Genomic DNA, 20,203 nt, shown 5'->3' with positions numbered 1-20,203 from the left:
GAGGAGGCCAGGAGAGCGCGACAGGCAAGCCTGCGGATGCCGTCGGCCTTCCCCAGGGAAGACTCCGCTGACCCCCGGGAAATCGCATTTACAAACAGGCCGCCTCCTTCCTGGTTTGCACAAATGGTTTAGGGCATTCGTTCCGGTTACGGGCTGTGTGTGTGTGGGGGGGGGGTAGGCTTGGGAAGTTAGGCCATCGCTCCCCCAACCTATTCCCCCCCACCCCGACCTCAGGCTTCAAAAAGTTAGGGAAGGGGGAAAAAACCAGAGCACCCATTGGCTGGAACCCCAAGGGAGGCAGACGCAGAAAGCGCACAGCCGCGCCGCCGGCGCCCCAAGCAACCGCGGCTAAGGGCGCAGGTTGGCGAGTGGGCGGCGGCAGCCAGCCTCGGAACCGTCTGGCGGGCAACCAGGTTGCGCGGCGAGCCCGGCGCCCCACACCCACGGACGGCGCGCTGGTGGCGAAGTTGCCTCGGCCACGTAGGACGCGGCGCGCACGCACCCCAAAGACTCCGCAAGTTCGGGCTCGCGCCGGCTGTGGGGCCGACGAGAACCCGGGAGCGTTCGTGCTATGCAAAAGTTCATGCTGGAAGGGGCCCACTCACCCGCGGCGCCGCGGGAGCCGCAGCTCCCCTCCAAGTCTGAGCAGCTCCGGCCCGGCGCGGACGCCGCCCCAGCTGGCGGCGGGAGCGCTGCGCCTTCCTCTCGCTCCGAGGAGCCCTTTTCACCCGCGCCGCCGCCGCTGCCGCCGCGGCTACAGCCTCCGTCGTCTGCCGGCCCGGCCGCGTCCTCTGCGCCCAGCTTTAGCCGCTTCTTCTGAAGCTGTTGCTGCTTCTCGGCGCCGATGAGCGCCTCCACTGAGAAGGCGTGCGCCTTGAGACTCAGCATGCTGCAGGGCGAACCCCTCCGCTTCTCGGCCATCCCCGCCGCCCGGCGCCCGCCCGCCCCTCTCTCATATACACTCGCGCGGGCACACGCGCGCACTCGCTCTCCTCCCCACCAAAACCGAGCTCTGCCCCCTTCCCCGCCGCGGGCAAGGACAGCTTTGGCGTTTTCTTCCTCGCGCTGGTGTCGGGATCCGAGAAGCCAGTGACGCGCCCGCCAAGTTTCCTTCCCCGGGTCTCTCTCGCGCGCGCTCTCACTGATGCACTCCTTCGCTCCCACCCCCTCCACCTCCTCCTCCTGCTCCAAGATCTGCCTCGACTGATGCGCCTGAGAGGACTAGCATGGGTAAAAAACACTCTGCGGACACAAATTAGGGATTGTAATTGAAATTTGTTGCCTTGATCTGTCAGCACTTCCAGGCAGGAGAGCGGTGGGAAGAACTTGCTCATTAGTGTCAATAAAGCGGCGGAGGCGGGGCCCAGGGCCCTGTCAATCAGGGAGACGGCCGGCCAATCAGCAGGCGCCAATTCCGCGCGGCCCGCGCCCACTTCCTTACAAGGTCGCAAAAAACTCTGGAGTGAAAAGCGCCGCCGTCTGGCGTGGCCGTGCCAGCCCCTAGCACGCTGAACCCCTGTGGGTCTCCCTGCCGCCCACCGCCCAGTCCAGCCCGGAGTCTCCAGCTTTCCTCGCCGGGACACGGAGAGGCTGAGGCTTCTGGGCTTAAGTAGAGAAGATCACCAAGTTAGAATGTCAAGGATCTTTCAACTTAAACTCCAGTACCACGACCGCATCACTTGATGTGCTGCCGCAGCTCAAAACATGTTGGGAGGTGGCAGAACTCACTGCCGCCAGGTCCATCGATCTCATTTAAGCATTCCTACGGTTTAGTGGCGCCCACCCTGCGGATGGCTCAGCACCAGACTTATATTCAGTTCTGTGGGTTTTTCTTTCGAAAGGTTCAAAAATATTTAAATCCAGTATGTTTAGGGTATCCAAAAAGTGTTATATTATCGCTCAGGCCTTCGCATAAAGTAGCCAAGAAAAGTATTTTCTTTCCAGAGACCCTCTTCTTTCAAAGAGTGGCAGCTATTTTAAAACGTAAGGATCTTAGTTGTTACATCGCTAGAGATACCGATCTAACCTGAAAACTCTAAAATGTGGCAAAGTTAGTTTGAAGATGCCATAAAAACTCCACCCGCTGCAATTTTTGACATTTTCTGTGACTTGGTGTAATTTCATATTTCTCCTGATTTCACACTTTACCACTCTACCGCTGGTAGCTCAGCTTTGATTTAAGGAGCCAGCTTGTTTTTTTTTTTTTTAAGGAGACATTCAAAAGAAACCGCACTTTTGGATTGAATGACAGCAAACATGCTTATGCACAGTTTGTTTTGTAGTTTCAACTCGACTTTTTGTTAGGATTAATAATAAATGGCATTTGATGTCGCAGACTATATTACAGGATGAAACTGATCATGCGTGTTCTCTTACTCTTTGGTATAAAATATCAGACGGCCTCTTTGTCTCTCCGTGGATCCCCTTAACCTTGGCCTGCCCTGTTATCTTCTCCGTACGCCTTAGGCAGAACAGCTCCTAGGAGTAGCTTCGCTACTGGCCCAGTCCTGCTACCTCACCTCCTGCGGACGAGTGATTCCGGATCTAGGCCCACCGTGAGGGAGCAGCGGGCACCTAGCTGGAGGTGGCCAGATAAGCTTACACGCCGCCCAGGGCGGCTGGCAGCCTTGGGACCAGGAACCACCCTGCTATCCTTGCGGCCGTGGTCTCCTTTAAATGCTGCAGAAAACATATTCGCTTGGGAGAGTGGCTTTGCATTTGTCAAGGAAAGGCTTTGCCACCGACGTGGAACTGTCGGGGGCAGCGAAGAAGCTTCGCGATGTCTCAGGCCCACGTTAATAACGTAAAAAATGAGCGTGAATCTTTGTTTCTCAAACTCGGCGGAGGGCAGGCGCGGCGCAGGAACAGTGCAGAGGCGGCTTGGAGGGCTTGGGCCGAGAAGGGAGGTGGGATGAGGAGAGGGGCAGACGTGGCAGGCTGCTACGCCAGGAGCTCCGCAAGGGCTTGAGCGCGGGAAGCCGCAACAGCAGCCTGAGAGGCTCCGGCGCCCCGCCCCGGGCCCGGGATTTCGGGGACCCGGAGGAGGAGCGACCCTCTGGCCCTCGGAACTGCCCTTGCAGCCTTGGAAAGGTGGAGTCGCTGCAGCCTTGGGGCCCGCTCAAGCTCCGCGACTGGAGCAGGGGAAGCGGCTGTTGTGAGAAACCGCCAGAGACAGACGCGGGCTGCAGATGCGAAGCCTTCTTTGTAGATGAGTGCTTGACCGTCTACTTGCCCAGCAGCTCAAATTGATTTAGGAAAGACTCCACAGGCCTGCAGTGCGCCCTCGGGATCACACAACCCCAGTCCTCCTCTTTTCCTCCGCCGCGTCTTTTGCTTTTACCCCTGGCAGCTGGAGGTGCCGACCCCAGGATGTGCGGACACCCGGGACTTGTGTCTCTACAACAGCCAAGGAGGAAAGTCGGGCTTCACCGACCGGCACCGCCTCAAGACAGACTGTGGCCCTTAGAAATAACCGGAATGTGCGTGGGACGCCACGGCAGGACGAGGGCGTCGCCCCCTTGGTCCTGGGCTAGGCTGGGCTTTGGGAACCACACCGCACCGCCGCTAGTTGCCTCCGATTTACTTCGAATGGGGCTTAGGCTTCCAGACCGAATTGGACCCGCTGTCTCCCAACTCGGTGGCGCAGTGGGTCGCAGACCGCGCCGCACCCGTAGAGAGCGTCGAGCCTCTTCTGGGCACTGAAGAAAAGAAAGCCTGGAGTTGACCGACCGGCGACGTCTGGGCCTTCGCAGAGTTGGCGAAGCCATAGCGCTGGCAAGGCCTCCTCTCGAGAAAGCGGGACACACACACGTGTCGGGGCAGAGGCAGGCCCTGGGGCTTTCCAAGTTAAAAGAGCAAAGGAGGCCGGGCTCATATTCTTGGGAGGGCAGCTCAGCGACGTGCGATCGAGCGTGCTCACGTGTCTGGGTGTGCACCGTGCGCGTGAGTGTGCACGTGTTCGTGTGTGCATGTGTGCCTGCGCGAGTGCACCTGCTCACTGGGACACGCTGGGGGTGTGTGTGCTGTGGTTCTGAGTAACGGGGAATGTGTGCCTTCTGCCATTTGCGGATGGAAAACGTCTTTTCTCAGTAGGAGCAGGGCTAAGGAATCACTTAATACTGTAATAAGCTGTCCGCCCTCTGGCAAGACCAGCCGTATTGCACTTGAAACCATCACTCAGAGAACATTGTCGGAATAAGCTACTTTCAGTAGCTTATTTTCCTCTTGGAAAAGAGGAAAGAGCAAAAAGATCCTAGAGCATTCAGATGTAAGACAAGGTATAATCCACGTCCACCCCAGCCCCAAAGAGCAGCACTACCTTGGGCAAAGGGGCTGCACTTTTAAAAAAGCAGAGCCAGCCTCTTCGTTTTGCTTGGTGCTTTTGAAATTTGAATAATCTGAGAGATTCCTTTACAAAAACACATTCTCTGTCAGCTCTTGTTGTGCCTATTTACAAGCGTTGAAATATGTATTTATACATAAACACATACATATTTATATACATATAACATATATCTGTATATAATATGTATATATTTTATATTATACATATTTTGCTATTTCATCTTACCCGCCTTATGAGATACTTTTATTTACGAACAGTAGTTTAAGTTCTAAATTGCAAAAGTCTTAGGCATCAGGATTTCATTCTCTATAGACTGATTTTTTTTTTTCTTTTACATTTGACCATCGCCTAAGTGTTAAACCCTTGCGTTTGACTTCTCAGACTGAAGACATGGCACAGAGAGAGGAGCTCTGGCACGCACTAGTCTGTTATGGACTCCGGGGGCATCAAGTGGTCGCCTGGTTTCCAAACAGAATTCAGACTTCCTCCCCATGCTTAACAAGACTTCCACCATTAGTTAAAAGAAACCAAACGCAGAAACAGGAGGGGGAGTGGCGGTGAACAAGAGAGGAACCCCAGCACGGATAGGAGCACGTATTTGGCTGCATTACTTTGTAATTTTATCTGGGAAGGAGCCACATCCTGGTTGGGGACTGTGGACTTCCGACACCATTCGGAGTCGCAGGCAGCGCCCCACGCGGGGAGTTGGGGCTTCTTCCCTCAGCCCTTCCTGCCCTACCTCTCCCACTCTCTTCCTTCTTTGCACCTACTCTTCCTTTCGCCTCTTCCTCTGGCCTGGGTTAATGAGAATAAGTTATAACCTGTGTGCATTTACAGGGGCTGCGGGAGTAAATCCAGGCGGCCGGGCTCGACAGCTGCGCTCCCGCGGACTTCCTCGCTGCCTGGGGTCCGGCTGCAGCTGCAGACCCAGGCCCCGAGGAGCAGCAGTTCCTGCCTGCTGGCTGCCGTCGCTGAGGCGCACGCAGGCATCACCTCCTTTCTAGCTGGAGAGTGCTTCCCATTCTTCTCTCCCGACAACTCGCCTCTTCTTGGTTCTGGTTAACCAAAAGCAAGGCCCGCTACGAAAATAACCCCCGCAGCATGCGCGAGAACGTTGCCGAGCTCCTCAGCGCCCAGAGGTCGCTCGGGCCGCAGTTTCTTCTCCAGTGTTGATTGTGCCCTCAGGGCTCCTTTCCCGCTGGGGTTCAGGGGAGCGTGTATTCCGAGGGTAGGCTAGTCTTCATTCCTCCCTCCTCCCAGCCCACGGGGCCTGTAGCTTGGAGAAGGGAACGGAAAGAGCACAGGGGGCCTCTGACCCAGCAAGCCCAGGGGCGGTGAGAGAGTCATGAACCTGTGAGGTGCCCAGAAGAAAAGTCATACGCTTGGGCAAATGAGCTCCCGGGTTCCGATTCCGCTTCCATCCATTTCCCAGGCTATCTGCCTTGCCCCCAGACCTAGGGCCGTTTTTTGTTTGTTTGTGTTTTTTCTCATCTCCCGCTGAAAAACCGCCGCCCTCACGTCTTCATTGAAAGCCCTCCAGTGTCACACTTGTCTCTGCCACTAATATCTCATTTAAATTTAAGATGACTCAAAGGAGGTAGCAAGTAAAGGCTTGACTGTAAATGAATGCCCAAAGCTGGAATTGAACATTTCTGATACCATTATCACAATAAGTCAATTTGAACATAAACAAGTAACAGAAAAATTAAATAATATTTCATTGTTAATGAACATTGTAATAATTTGTGCTATTTGAGATCATTTTAAATTTATATATAAAATATTCAACTTCATATTTTTATTAAGCATTTAATGCCTTTTCCCTATAAACAATAGTTACCATGAATCTTCAAGGTTAACAAAAATGAATTGAAAATGGAGCTTAACATTCCCGTAAGCCCTTTCAAGAATCACTGTTTGACATTTAGCATTTAGCAAAAATTATTCCCTCTAATTTGCTGTAAACGGACCCTCTTCTCTACATCTGTGGACACCAACAGTTCTTAAACAGTGGGCATTCTGTGCACATTCGTATAATCTTTTGAAAGTATGAACAATAAAGAATGTGGCTGGAATTGATACACATCTTTGTGAGGACAGATGCGGCATTTCAGTTTCAGTTGAATGAGAGGACTTTTAATGGATTAATATAGAGATAACATTGGAATGGTGCATAAAGAACTGAGTTATTGAAAAACAGTATTACCTTTAGGATTGTCTTTAGGAGTGAACCTTGTATTTAAACACATAGGCAAAAATTTGTTAAGAAGTAATGGTGTTCCTAAATGACTTTTCATTTTGTTTTCACTTTTAATTGATAAACTGTAAAGTATGTATCCTGAACAATTAAGAGATGAAAAATGAAAGAGGCCAAGATTTTTTCCATTGCAATATAAACAATTTTAAATTTTATCTTAAATAATCATACTGGAATATCGCCAAACTAACTTTTCAGGAAAAGTCAAATGAAAATCTGGGAGCAAAAGACTAAAGAGTGGTGATTACAAGAGGAAGGCTACCAAACTTATGTTCTGGGAATGTTGCTTATAAACAATCCTTGCCATATACTAGTACAACACTGCATTTCCAAATTACTATATTTCTAAATGCCTTCATATGAAGAAAGGGAGAGGGGGGGAAAAACTATCTTAGGCCATGCATTAATAGGTGGTGTAAATTTAGAATAACTAGCATTTCTAGAGAGACTTGAACTTTTTTATGTTCACCTTTGGTCTTTAGTGTGGGTTTCTTCTCAAATTACATAAAATGTACTTTAAGAAGCACTCACTACCTGCTACAGATGTCCAGGAAAACTGAATTATGGAAGTCGGAAACATATGGCAGTTGCCTATTGCACAAGGAAGGTACATATGAAAGTTATAAATTTCTTTCTTTAAGTCAGCATTGTAAACGCATTTTATAGGGTTCACAGTATGTATTACATCTGTAGATTTAATTTTTGAAATATATGTTTTTTGAGATATTTGTGGTTTGAGATTATAAGAGAAAGAACTCATCTTGGTGAATTAAAAATAAAAAAAAAACTCTCGACAAGTAAAAATAAATATGTGGAGAGAGAAACATTTTTCTTTTATTTCCCAGCTGGTTATACTGAAAAGGCCATCAGGCCATCTATTGGCGAAGGATTACTCACAACACAGGAGGTGCCCATCAGCAGAACATGCTGCATTTATTGAGTTCCCGTTCTGAAGAAGCAGAGATATCAATTTGAGCAAAGCCAGCTTGGGGCTGATATAAATCCCCCACATTAAGAACTTGACCACGCAAATGTCAAAACTACACCAACTCAATTTGCTCTTGAGAAAATGTTTCAACTACTTACTGATATTTTTCCAACCAAAATACTGGATCTAATTTTAATTATGTCACTTAATGCTTTTGAAACTACGTTTTGATTCCAACAATAATTTAACATTACGTATTCAGTATCAACAATGGATACCGAGTGCTATCAACTGCCAAGGTATCCTCCCTTACACTTTTAAAGTTGTTTTAAAATAATCCCTCTGATTTTCTACCTGACACCCCCAGTGTTATATTTAAATTTTATTTTGTGGTTTTTAAGAGGCATGGCTCTCCTTCCAGTTTCTTTGGAGAAATGCTAGAAGCAAGTTTATGTGAATGGTCTCGGTCAAAAATAAATTCAAACAAATACATACTTAAAAAAAAAAAAAAACTAAAGGTGGGGCAGGTGCCGACAGGTAAGGTCGCTGTGGGTTCACTTCAGGGAAACAGTCCTGCCGTTTTTGTAGTGGAAAAGCGTGAGACTGGTCTCCGCTTTGTTGCACTAGAATGAAAATTACTTGGGGGGGAGAAATAATGCAAAATAATAGCAGATGCGCCCTTCCCAGGCAGAAGTTTTATTTGGTTGTGTTTTGAATTCCTCCTTTGGGATCAATTGTGGAGTGGTCGCCTGTGTCGGGTTTTCTCCTCTTTTCCAGTTCCCGCCTTGCTGTGGGTTCATCTTTGGGCAGGCTTTTGATCCCATCGTCTACTTGAGGTGGTAAGCAATCGAGCGTTTAATGTTGCGGGCTTCCACGTAGACCCGGGGCGGGGAATCCCCGAGGCTCAGAAAAGACGATCAGTTTCTTTCCTTGGAAACCAAGAAAGTGTGGGGGAAGCTTCTGATTTCCTTCTCTTCCCTGTGTCAGGTTGCCTCCAGAACTGCTGAAAACTGGGTGCTGCTCCTGGCATTCTGCGCCCCTTGGTTTTTCCAATTACGGGGACCGCGACCCGACTTCACCTGAGCGTGTATCTGGTTCGGTTATATTAATATTTTAAGCAGCATTTTTGATATTACTTAATAACAAACCAACACTAAGATTTAAAAAAAAAAAAGTCAATTGTTTCTGGGCACCCTGGAATCCCTAGGGGTAGATACCATTGGTAAAACATTCAGGAATTCATATTCCCGATGAGGTTCCACACCTGAAATTAAAATCCAGTGTGGCTTTCTGAAACTCATATTGCTTTGGTCACTATCTGCGTTTTCTTTCATTTTATTTCCGTTCTTTCTGGTTTGGATGCTTTTTTTTCCCCTCAGTGCTGAAGACAATCTGATTTACAGTTTGACTGAGCGTTGCATTTCTGTTTAGAAGGTGAAACGTCCAAGTCAGTTAGCCAAATTATTCCCCGACGGCTCCAATATTGCGCCAGAGTTCCAGAGTCAGTTATTTTTATGTCTGACTGTATATCAAATGTGCAGGGTGATAAATAAAACTCGCCTCAAGCTACAGACTATCTCAGTGTGATGAGGAACAATTGACAAAAATTAACCCAGCCAAAGCGTTGGGGTTCTCGCGAGCGACTAGAACATAAATCAGCGCTGCGGTGGCGTCCGGAGGCAGCGCGCTCGGAGCTGCGCGCTCGCTTGCAGCCACAGCTCTCAGCTGCCGCCGGACTCCTGCGGCCCGAGCAAGCCGGGCTCAGCCGGTGGGGCCCGAGCCGGGATCGCATTCTGCACGGGGTTCGGACTCGCCCCAGGAAAGGGGCCTGTTGGGGCAGAAAGGCATGGCCAAACCCAAAGGAACCCCGAATTAATTCATCATCTGGAATCTTTCGGTGCAGTGTTTGTAAAATCAGAGGACCTGGGAGACAAACTTGGGGTGGTGGTGGTGAATGACAGAGTAACAACCCCAAACTCTGGATCCCAGAGAAGTTCCTGGAGAGCTCAAGTCACTCCAAAGGGAGATTCATTCAGCCACTAAGGGTGGACCCCCTACTCCCCCACAACCCCCCCCCCTTTTTTTTAGCAGAAATCAGGAAAGCATCCTAGGAAGTTTTCTGCGACAGCGGCGGCATAGCCGCTTGCAGTTGAGATCCCGCCTGCAAACTCACTTCCCAGCGCACACACCCCACTCCGGGATCCTCGCGTCCTTGAGCCCGCGTCCCCCCTCTCCGGAGCGAAATGGCTGGCTGCACCCAGGGAGCGAGTGTGTCCAGCTGGACAGGGTGGGTCCCGACGGGTCGCCGAGGGTCCTCGCCACCTATTGGATAAACCCAGGCCCAAGGACCCGCTCCAGCGGCGGCAGCGCAGCGTTAGGCAGCCAGAGTCAGGGGCTGCGGCTCCTCGAGTCTCGGTTGCTGAGTGCAATGAACAGCCCTCTCGGTGCTAAGTGCACAGTAAGTGCGAAGAACAAATACATCATCTCCCGGGGGCGTCCGTCTTGAAAGGGCCTCTCAGCCCACTGCGGTTCGGTACCCGCCCAGAGTTACACATTAGTGCGGGCGTCCGCGCCGGGACTGCGCCACCTCTTGCTGGCGGAGCAGGGCTCGCGGGACCCGACCCTGGCTCCAAGCGCCAAGCTCAGCGCTGGACTCCCTGGAGAGGAACTACTAACGCTCATCAAAGACCCCCAGAAACCTCCCCGAGCTCCCAAGACCGCACCACCCCGCAAACTGTGTCTCGGGCCTCGCCTCCACGCCACTCAGGCTCCCGGGAGGCGGCGGCGACCCGCGAGCAGAGAGCGGCGCGTCCGCGTCCGCGTCCGCGTGCGCCAGCGGATTCGCTGCCAACTGTCAGTCTCCGGGAAAGCAGGGGACCCAGAGGTAGTGGAATGAGCAGACGGGGCTGTGACGCTCCTGTAGATATTTCAAGTAAGAATTCCTTTTCAAAACTAGGTATTACAGAGAAAAGCGAGTGAAAACGTCAAGCCCATCCACGAGGAGTGCCAGCCCCCGTGGCCGCCGGGCTGTGCAGCGCGCGCACGTCCCACTCGTGTGCGGCTTGCTCTGGCTGGGCCCTGGCTAACCTCGCGGGCCGCTTGCACTTTCCCCCGCTTCCCCCGCTGAGAATGTCCGGATACCCTAGGGCCTCGGGCTTCGGGCTTCGGGCCTCCGTCTGCGCCCTGGCCCGCGGCCCTGCGGGTTCCAGAGGATTCCGGGGCGGCGGCGGGTGGGGGGGGGGGGCTAGAGGGTGGAATAGACAGGGCTCAGCTCCGGGCGTGATGCCGCACGTAATTTGTTTCGTGACCCCGACCACCTCCCGGCCTCCACCTCCTCGCATTACAACCGGGATAATAATCGCTGCCCGGCTGGCTCGCTGGGTGGTGGTGGGATAACATATTCCGCCGAGGGTAGAGAGGCTGTCAGCCACCCTGCTGTGTGGTTGTTCGCAGCCCGCCGAGACTCGGTGTGTGTGTGGGGTAATCCAGGTCCCCGCCCGCGACCCCCACCCCCGCCCCGCGAAAGGGGTTCGTGGGCAAAGGTTCCGTGCGATGGCCGCGGCCGCCGTGTCGGGTGCACTCACGCGGCGCCCTCTGGGGACCATCGGCCGAATAGCCCTAAGCCGGGCTTGGGGCGGAGTAGCCACGCCCCAAGACTCAGGCTTAGTCCGGAGCCCTACCCCAAGCAGAGCGCTGACACCCGCCCCCTCCACTTGACCTCGGGAGACAGCCTTGGGATCTCCAACTCTCGAGCCCCGCACGGGAGCTGTGCGACCCCCGAACCCAGGCTGAAAGGTTTCGGCGTTCCGAGTGCCACACCTTGGCGGAGAGCGACTCCCAGCCCTTCACAAACAGGTAGAAAGCCCATTGGAAGGAAGCCTCCTACAGTTGGAGAACAACACCTGAAAAGGAATGATAATTAGGAAAAGGAACCTGCAAGGAATCTTAACAGACATGTTTTTTGCGCTTGACCTTTGGGTCAACCCCAGAGTTTTAATGGAACACCCAACAAACAAAAAAAGTCTTTAAGTTTCCCCAAGCCTGGGCCAACGAGGAGATATTTCCCGATCAAGTTCCCACTACCTGTTACAATTATCTCCTCAGCTAGTGGGCGAGGAATGAACTTCTCTCCCACTGCCACTTCCATTTAAAATGCTGGGCCACTCGCCACTCTGCCTGTGACTTATAGTGAGGTTTCTTTCTTTCTGTCGTTTTTTTTTTTTTTTTTTTTTTTGAACGGCACATTTCACAAGTTTCTAAGTAGGTCAGCTGAGTTCAACTGCCCCTATCTTAAATGACAGTAGATTGCCAAAAAACATGAATGGGAGATAATCTGTATAGAGGGGCAGTGGCTTAAGGTGCATATGGATTGTAACTTGCACTGTTGTTTCTAAGACTTTATTTGAAAGAATGAAACATTTTGGGGCAGTTACAGTTACATTAGTACATGTTGTGGAAATAAACTTGCATTTAGAGAAAAATTATTAGAAACAGCTGTGATGTTAATGTTTCAAAACTCGAAGCACTCAGTATGCTCAGTATCTACTTTTCATCATAAGTTCTCCGTGTGCATCCACATAATGCATACTCTCTGTGTGTAATACAAGACACTTGTTTAATAAAGCAAACGATTGTCTGTGTCAGGGAGATTTGGTCCTCTCTCTCTCTCCCAATCCATGTGCAGAGCAGATCAAAGACCTGAATTACCTCTGTCATTCCAAAGGCAGCCAGATGGTGTTTTGATTTTTCTTTGGATTTTTTTTTTAGCAATAGAATTCAAAAGACTGAAGAATCTGTGTGATGCTACAGATGAAAGCCCTACCCAGGTAAATTATTTTCTTTTTTATGCCATGCATACCTTACTTTATTCCTCCAAGGTTTTCAGAAGTCTCCTATGAGTACATATAATAAATATGTAAATGGTGAGTAAAAGATTAGGACTAGGTAAAACTGAGATCACAATCCAGGGCCAAGATGAGAAGAGAATAAGGACTCTGATATGCATGTGAGGCACTAAACAGTTCTTAAAGGGCACCTTTAAAATATGTCTCTGAGCTTCCTAGCAGCAAGGGTAAAAAGTGAAACATGATCTTTATTGAACAGAAGGGGAAATCATATCAGTTCCCTTTAGTAAGCAATATGTTACCAAAAATGGTGATGAGGATGATTTTAGCGGCATCAGCAATGGTGTGTTTTACATCTGCCCCACTTGGGAGATCAGCTGCCCCTGCCTCACCCCAACACATACAAATACTCTTCCTGGGCTTTTTTTTTTTTTTTTTTTTCAGGCAGAGTGGATAGTGAGAGAGAGAGACAGAGAGAAAGGTCTTCCTTTGCCGTTGGTTCACCCTCCAATGGCCACCACGGCCAGCACGCTGCAGCCGGCGCACCGCGCTGATCCGAAGCCAGGAGCCAGGTGCTTCTCCTGGTCTCCCATGGGGTGCAGGGCCCAAGCACTTGGGCCATCCTCCACTGCACTCCCGGGCCATAGCAGAGAGCTGGCCTGGAAGGGGGGCAACCGGGACAGAATCCGGCGCCCCGACTGGGACTAGAACCCGGTGTGCCAGCGTCGCTAGGTGGAGGATTAGCCCAGTGAGCCGCGGCGCCAGCCCCTGGGCTTTTTCTTTCTTTTTTTTTCTTTTTAATACTTTGTTACATAAGATGAAATCTGTTTCACTATATAGAGGCAGTGCGATGTCTAGAAAGAACTTTGCAATCAGACATTGGTTCATTGCTGGTTTCTGCACTCAGCTTCTGCTTTAACCCTTGGCAAAACATGTGCTCTTTCTCTCTGAGACCCAGTTTTCTTTATAAAATGGGGGCAATCTACCCCCAGGCTTTTACAGAGGCTATCCCACAGCCTGATGCCTAAGAGACCTTTGATCAATGTTAAGCCATTGTTACTTTTATTGTCATCAAACTACCACAAATATGGTATTTCCTTCTTTTCCATAGATACAGAGCATTCAAAGATACTTCTACATCTGTCTCAGAGCAAATGACTGTCAGGACAGTCAGAGGGGGAACTCCAAGCTCCTTTACCTGCCTACTTGCCTTCAGGGGTTACAGGATTGGGCCAGTTGCTAAGAGAGAAAAGTGGGTGTTGGTAAGATGGGCCTTTCTCTGAATCATCAAGGGTTGCAGTGGGCTGGTCCTTGAGGCTGCAGGCCCACCTATGGCTCTTCAGCAGCTGTCTGGGTCACCTGCATAGTGTGGGGAATCATGCCATCAGTGAGTCCCAAAAGGAGGTAGATGTGTGTGAATATTATTTTAGAGGAAGGGGATAGCACTAAAAATTTTCAGGTCACTAAAGAATGTCAGTATTAAGTATTGTGGAGTTGGGGCAGGAACAAAATACAAAGACATACTTCTTTCCTTCCATCCTCCCTGTAGAACGTTTAAACTGAGTATTTGCTGAGACCCAGCAGTGGTGTTGTGTTTTATGAAGACAAGTTCTCTGTCCTGGATCCACCATTACAACTCTTTAGACAATTGACCTCCAGGGAGGTCTTCTCTTTTTGTCTCTCTTCCTTCTCTCTCTCACCTGCTCTGCCCCCACTAAACTCTCACCCTTCTTCCTCCTTCTAAAACTTGTAGGTTGGTGACGTTAAATATCAATGTTGTATCTATGTGTCTGTATTGTATTTCCTTCCTTCCTTCCTTCCTTTCTTTTCTTTCTTTTTTTTTTTTTTTTTTGACAGGCAGAGTGGATAGTGAGAGAGCGAGAGAGACAGAGAAGAAAGGTCTTCCTTTTTGCCATTGGTTCAACCTCCAATGGCTGCCACATGTGTGCCGGTGCCACAGGTGGAGGATTAGCCTATTGAGCCGTGGCGCCGGCCTGTATTGTGTTTCCTAAGATTAACGGTATCTTAGACAAGTACGGAGCAGTACATGTGCATGGTCCACCTGTTCAACTAGAATCAAGTTTTCCTAAGGTCAGAAACCTCAGGTTGTATATGCGCTGACTGGATGAATCTAGAACAGCAGACCTTAAGATTTCAGCTCAAGTTTGCTCCATGATCAAGTTGGCAAGAAGTATCATGATGTAACAGATTGGGAAAGGACTTGAGGTTAAGAGAGTGGGGCCCAAGATTCATTGGTTCTGTCGTTGACTCCATGAGCTTGATTAATCCTTAGCCTCTATCTGAAGTGTATTTTAAAAGATTCTTATTTATTTAAGAGATAGAATTACAGACAGTGAGAGGGAGAGACAGAGAGAAAGGTCTTCCTTCCGTTGATTCACTCCCCAGATGGCCGCAATTGCTGGAGCTGCCCCAATCTGAAGCCAGGAACCAGGAGCTTCTTCTCAGTCTCCCACTTGGGTGCAGGGGCCCAAGCACTTGGGCCATCTTCTACCGCTTTCCCAGGCCATAGCAAAGAGCTGGATTGGAAGAGGGGCAGCCAGGACTAGAACCGGTGCCCATATGGGTTGCTGGCACCGTAGGCGGAGGATTAACCTAGTGCACCATGCAGCTGGCCCCTACCTGAAGTATTTAGTTGAGATGGTCCCCCCGGTTCCACATAGCACCAACTTTTTATAATCCTGAATATACCTTACAGTTGAGAGTAATTCACCTTCCTTTGAATTAACCCTTGTGATTTTTATATGGACAAATGAAAATTCCACATATTTATGGGATACAATATACATGATGTTTTGATATCTGCATACATTGTGGAATGTCTAAATCAAGCTATTTTACACGTATATGACCTCAGGTATTTTTTGTGGTAAGAATACTTAAAACCTACTATCTTCTCATGGCATTTTTTAAATTTATTTTTATTTATTTTTATTTTATTTTTGACAGGCAGAGTGGACAGTGAGAGATAGAGACAGAGAGAAAGGTCTTCCTTTTGCCGTTGGTTCACCCTCCAATGGCCGCCACCAGCTGGCGCACTGCACTGATCCGAAGCCAGGAGCCAGGTGCTTCTCCTGGTCTCCCATGGGGTGCAGGGCCCAAGCACTTGGGCCATCCTCCACTGCACTCCCTGGCCACAGCAGAGAGCTGGCCTGGAAGAAGGGCAACCAGGACAGAATCCGGTGCCCCGACCGGGACTAGAACCCCGTGTGCCGGCGCCACAAGGTGGAGGATTAGCCTATTGAGCCACGGCGCCGGCCCCTCAAGGCATTTCAGTTTTTCCTTTTTAGACACATAACACTATTATCTTGTATTAACATTATTTCAAGCTGGGGTGGGCATTTGGCACAGCAGTTAAGATGTTACTTGGGATGCCCTTACCCCATGTCAGAGTGTCTGAGTTTGAGCTTCAGCTCTGCTTCCCGTTCCAAGTGTTTGCTGATGCAAACCCTGAGGGGCAGCAGGTGATGGCCCGACTACTTGGGCCCCTGCTTTCTATCTGAAAGGTCTAGATTGAATTCCTGGCTTCTGGATTCAGCCTGGTCCAGCCTTAGCTGTAGCAGGCATTTGAGGGGGTAACCTAGCAGATGGAAGATCTCTCTTTGCCTGTCTCTGTCTGCTTTTCAGATAAATCTAAAATCACTGCAGACCATTTCTTACCTTCTCAATCAGACATAATCCACATGAGTTCAGGAAAGCTGTCTACATCTGTGTCACCAAAAGTCCTAGCCCAGTGTTTCCTACTTCTGTACTCAATAAATATTTTGAGTGAATAAAGCCTGACCCTTTATTCATAACATCTACTTTAGCAGAAAAAGAGGACACGCTAATACTCTCCCATCATCTGGAAGACTGCTAAACTTGTAGGACACCAGCACACATGGGCTCCAACTATGTCAAGTTCTACTGCCTTGTCTGCCCATCAGATAAGGCACACGCAGGCATGCTTGTACTTGTTGTTTGCAGGGTACAGGTTGAATGGTACAGAACAAATGGCCAGCTCCTTTCCTTAGCTAATGCACAGAAGGTCAATCAGAAAAGATGCAGGCTGTGTGATAGCAACAGGAGAAAGGCTCATGGAGGCGTTTCCCCGCCTCAGGAGGGTAGACAATAGGTACTGAGCTGTGTCATCCTAACCACCAGTGTGGTGCACAGCCATTGCCAGAGGGTGAGGGGGAAGGCCCAATGGATCCCACAAAAGGGCATCAAACAGACGTGATTATTACTGTGTCATGGTCTTCATGGCCATGTTTGCTGACTCCCTGAAGCTCTCCCAGGGCTAAGGAGGTGAAAAGGAGTGAGAAGATAGCTATACCCTGTTAAAGTGTATGGCTCTGGATTCCTGTCCTTTAACATTGCAGAATATGGCTAGAAGCATAACCAGTACACTGCTCCCTAGAGAAATCCTAGAGTGAGAATAACACAGTAAATTCTTACAAAAAGTCATTTCTTGGCTTCTCCACTAGTGAGGTCATCGGGACTGCAGCCCTACTCCCTTGCTCAGTTCCCTGTGCTCACCTTAAGTTGGTACTCCTCCAAGCAGTTCTTCATGCTGTGGTCAACCCAGAGCCTCTGCCTAGACCAGCTGGCTCAGCATTCATTGCACTTTCTCCCTGGAAGTTTGGTGCTTTCAGGGCTCCTGAGACTACTGCTTAATGCCACCAAATTGCTCAGTTTTTCTTATACTTAATGTTATTGATATTATCTGCATATTCAACCCAACTTTCCACTCCTGGACCTGACACAAACTTGGGGGTCCTGCTGGTGTCATTCAGCTTACTTTCCTGTAACTCTTGCTGTAGATTCTCCTTCTTGTTGCTTCCCCAGCCCCAACCCTACACAGCAGTGGAAATCTCTTTTAGAGAGCTAATGGACTCTGGCCATTCCTTCTGAATGTCCACTCCTTGACTCGCAGATTCAAGGGCATAGAATGGTACTTCCTTTTCCTCTCTCCTTGTAAATGCAAGAAGTCCTCATGCACCAATGTGTGTAGGCTGGTCTCCATTCTCCAGCTGGTTAGGTTTCCTTGAGCTCAATTGGATGCATATTCATCTCTGTCGACTTCAGCTACACTTCTCATATAATTCTTAGGCTTATTTATTTATTTTTATTTTTTTTAACTTTTATTTAATGAATATAAATTTTCAAAGTATAGCTTATGGATTATAATGGCTTCTCCCCCCCCCCCATAACGTCCCTCCCACCCGCAACCCTTCCCTTTCCCTCTCCCTCCCCCCTTCCATTCACATCAAGATTCATTTTCAATTCTCTTTATATACAGAAGATCACTAGAGCATATATTAAGTAAAGATTTTAACAGTTTGTACCCACATAGAAACACAAAGTGAAAAATACTGTTTGAGTACTAGTTATAGCATTAAATCACAATGTACAGCACATTAAGGACAGAGATCCTACATGAGGAGTAAGTGCACAGTGACTCCTGTTGTTGACTTAACAAATTGACACTCTTGTTTATGGCCTCAGTAATCACCCTAGGCTGTTGTCATGAGTCGCCAAGGCTATGGAAGCCTTTTGAGTTCACCAACTCTAATCATATTTAGACAAGGTCGTAGTCAAAGTGGAAGTTCTCTCCTCCCTTCAGAGAAAGGTACCTCCTTCTCTGATGACCTGTTCTTTTCACTGGGATCTCACACGCAGAGATCTTTCATGTAGGTTTTTTTTTTTTTTTTCCAGAGTGTTTTGGCTTTCCATGCCTGTAATACTCTCATGGGCTTTTCAGCCAGATCCGAATGCCTTAAGGGCTGAATCTGAGGCCAGAGTGCTGTTTAGGACATCTGCCATTCTATGGGTCTGCTGTGTATCTCACTTCCCATGTTGGATCGTTCTCTCCCTTTTTGATTCTATCAGCTAGTATTTGCAGACACTAGTCTTGTTTATGTGATCCCTTTGGCTCTTAGTCCTATCATTATGATCAGTTGTGAACAGAAATTGATCACTGGGACTAGTGAGATGGCATTGGTACATGCCACCTTGATGGGATTGAATTGGAATTTCCTGGTATGTTTCTAACTCTACCGTTTGAGGTAAGTCAGCTTGAGCATGTTCCGAATTGCACATCTCTTCCCTCTCTTATTCCCACTCTTATATTTAACAGCAATCATTTTTCAGTTAAGTTTCATGAACACTTGAGAATAACTGTGTATTGATTACAGTATTCAACCAAAAGTATTAAGTAGAACAAACAAACAAAAATACTAAGAGGGATAACGTATTAAGTTGTTCATCAACAGTCAGGGCAAGGGCTGATCAAGTCACCATTTCTCATAGTGTTCATTTCACTTTAACAGGTTTCCTTTTTGGTGCTCAGTTAGTTGTCACCGATCAGGGAGAACATATGGTATTTGTCCCTTTGGGACTGGCTTATTTATTTTTATAAAATAACACTCTGCATGAAACTTTTGACTTTTTTTGGAAAATAAATGCTAACAATACTATCCAAAAGTTCCTGAATAACAGTGGAATAACCCAATAGAAGTTACTTCTCTTTTTTATTTATTATTTTTTATTTTTATTTATTTATTTATTATTCATTTATTTATTTGACAGATAGAGTTAGACAGTGAGGGAGAGAGACAGAGAGAAAGGTCTTCCTTCCATTGGTTCACCCTCCAAATGGCTGCTATGGCCAAAGCTATGCCAATCTGAAGCCAGGAGCCAGGTGCTTCTTCCTGGTCTCCCACGTGGGTGCAGGTGCCCAAGCACTAGGGCCATCCTCCACTGCCTTCCTGAGCCACAGCAGAGAGCTGGCCTGGAAGAAGAGCAGCTGGGACTAAAACCCGGCACCCATGTGGGATGCCAGCGTCACAGGCAGAGGATTAACCAAGTGAGCCATGGTGCTGGCCCCTTATTTATTTATTTGTTAAAGACAGAGTTAAAGAGAGAGGCAGAGACAGAAAGAGAGGTCTTGCATCCACTGGTTCATTCTCCAGATGGCGGCTGCAACAGCTGGAGCTGTGCCTATCTGAAGCTAGGAGCTTCTTCAGGGTCTCCTGTATGGGTACAGGGGCCCAAGGACTTGGGCCATCTTCTACTGCTTTTCCAGGCCACAGCAGAGAGCTGGATTGGAAGAGGAGCAGCTGGGACTAGAACTGGCGCCCCTATGGGATGCTGGCGCTTTAGGACAGGGCTTCTACCTGCTGCGCCACAGTGCTGGCCCCTAGAAGTTACTTCTCATTTAAGCCCCCTAAGTAGGTCAGCTGGCTCTTTGGGAGACCTTTCATCCATGGTTATTTGATTTCCAAAGTCCTTGTGGAAAGGCAAGAGAATATATGGGGAGAGCATGCCTGTTCTTCACACTTGATCTTAGCCAAAAAAACAAGAAGTGATACGACCATTCTTAATTACCTCAGCCTGGAGGTGACACTGTGTGAATTCAAATAACTTTCTGTTGGCCAGAAGTCAACCCCAAAGCCCCATGGACCTGCAGAGAAATCTGGGAAAATATAGTATTTTTTGCACCCTAGAAATTGAAGTAAAATAATGGGATGAGTACCTAGCTTTGTCTCTGCCCTAAGTTTAGAAGGGAAACTCCTTTCTTTTCTCTGCATGAGAAACTCAGAAGATAGAATATCCCTGGACTCAAAGGACAAAGAAAGTAGAAGCTACTGGTTAATCATGTGTAAAACCTAGAATAAATACTATAGGCCAATATTTGGTTTTGCTCTTATAGGAACTGGTTCAAAGCCAAAGTGCTCTTTGAGGTCAGGCAGACTTATTCCATGGAATTAAAATAAAGTGTGTGGAGGAAGATGAGGAAGTGAGGAACCAAAGGATAGCCACTTATTGTG

The 20,203-nt window shown here is 48.6% G+C and overlaps 2 protein-coding genes across 2 annotated transcripts in view; one reads left to right on the top strand and one right to left on the bottom strand.

The window, feature by feature from the left end:
* TBX18 (T-box transcription factor 18) overlaps nt 1-1,332 on the bottom strand; it is a 30,637-nt gene extending 29,305 nt beyond the window's left edge. Inside the window, exon 1 of the mRNA XM_008263171.4 lies at nt 606-1,332. Coding sequence (XP_008261393.4) covers nt 606-921 — 316 coding nt within the window. The 5' untranslated portion in view covers nt 922-1,332. The remainder of the gene's footprint in view (nt 1-605) is intronic.
* Nucleotides 1,333-10,659: 9,327 nt separating this feature from the next.
* The window catches only part of LOC138849868 (uncharacterized), a 59,555-nt gene continuing 50,011 nt past the window's right edge, over nt 10,660-20,203 (top strand). The window contains exons 1-3 of the mRNA XM_070074930.1: nt 10,660-10,760; nt 10,802-11,385; nt 12,298-12,356. Of these exons, the coding sequence (XP_069931031.1) occupies nt 10,660-10,760; nt 10,802-11,385; nt 12,298-12,356 (744 nt within the window). The remainder of the gene's footprint in view (nt 10,761-10,801; nt 11,386-12,297; nt 12,357-20,203) is intronic.

The sequence above is a fragment of the Oryctolagus cuniculus genome, chromosome 5, assembly GCF_964237555.1.
Source record: "Oryctolagus cuniculus chromosome 5, mOryCun1.1, whole genome shotgun sequence".
In the NCBI taxonomy this organism is placed as follows: domain Eukaryota; kingdom Metazoa; phylum Chordata; class Mammalia; order Lagomorpha; family Leporidae; genus Oryctolagus; species Oryctolagus cuniculus.
Note: the sequence above shows the minus strand (reverse complement) of the source record. Positions and strands in the feature narration are given on the sequence as shown.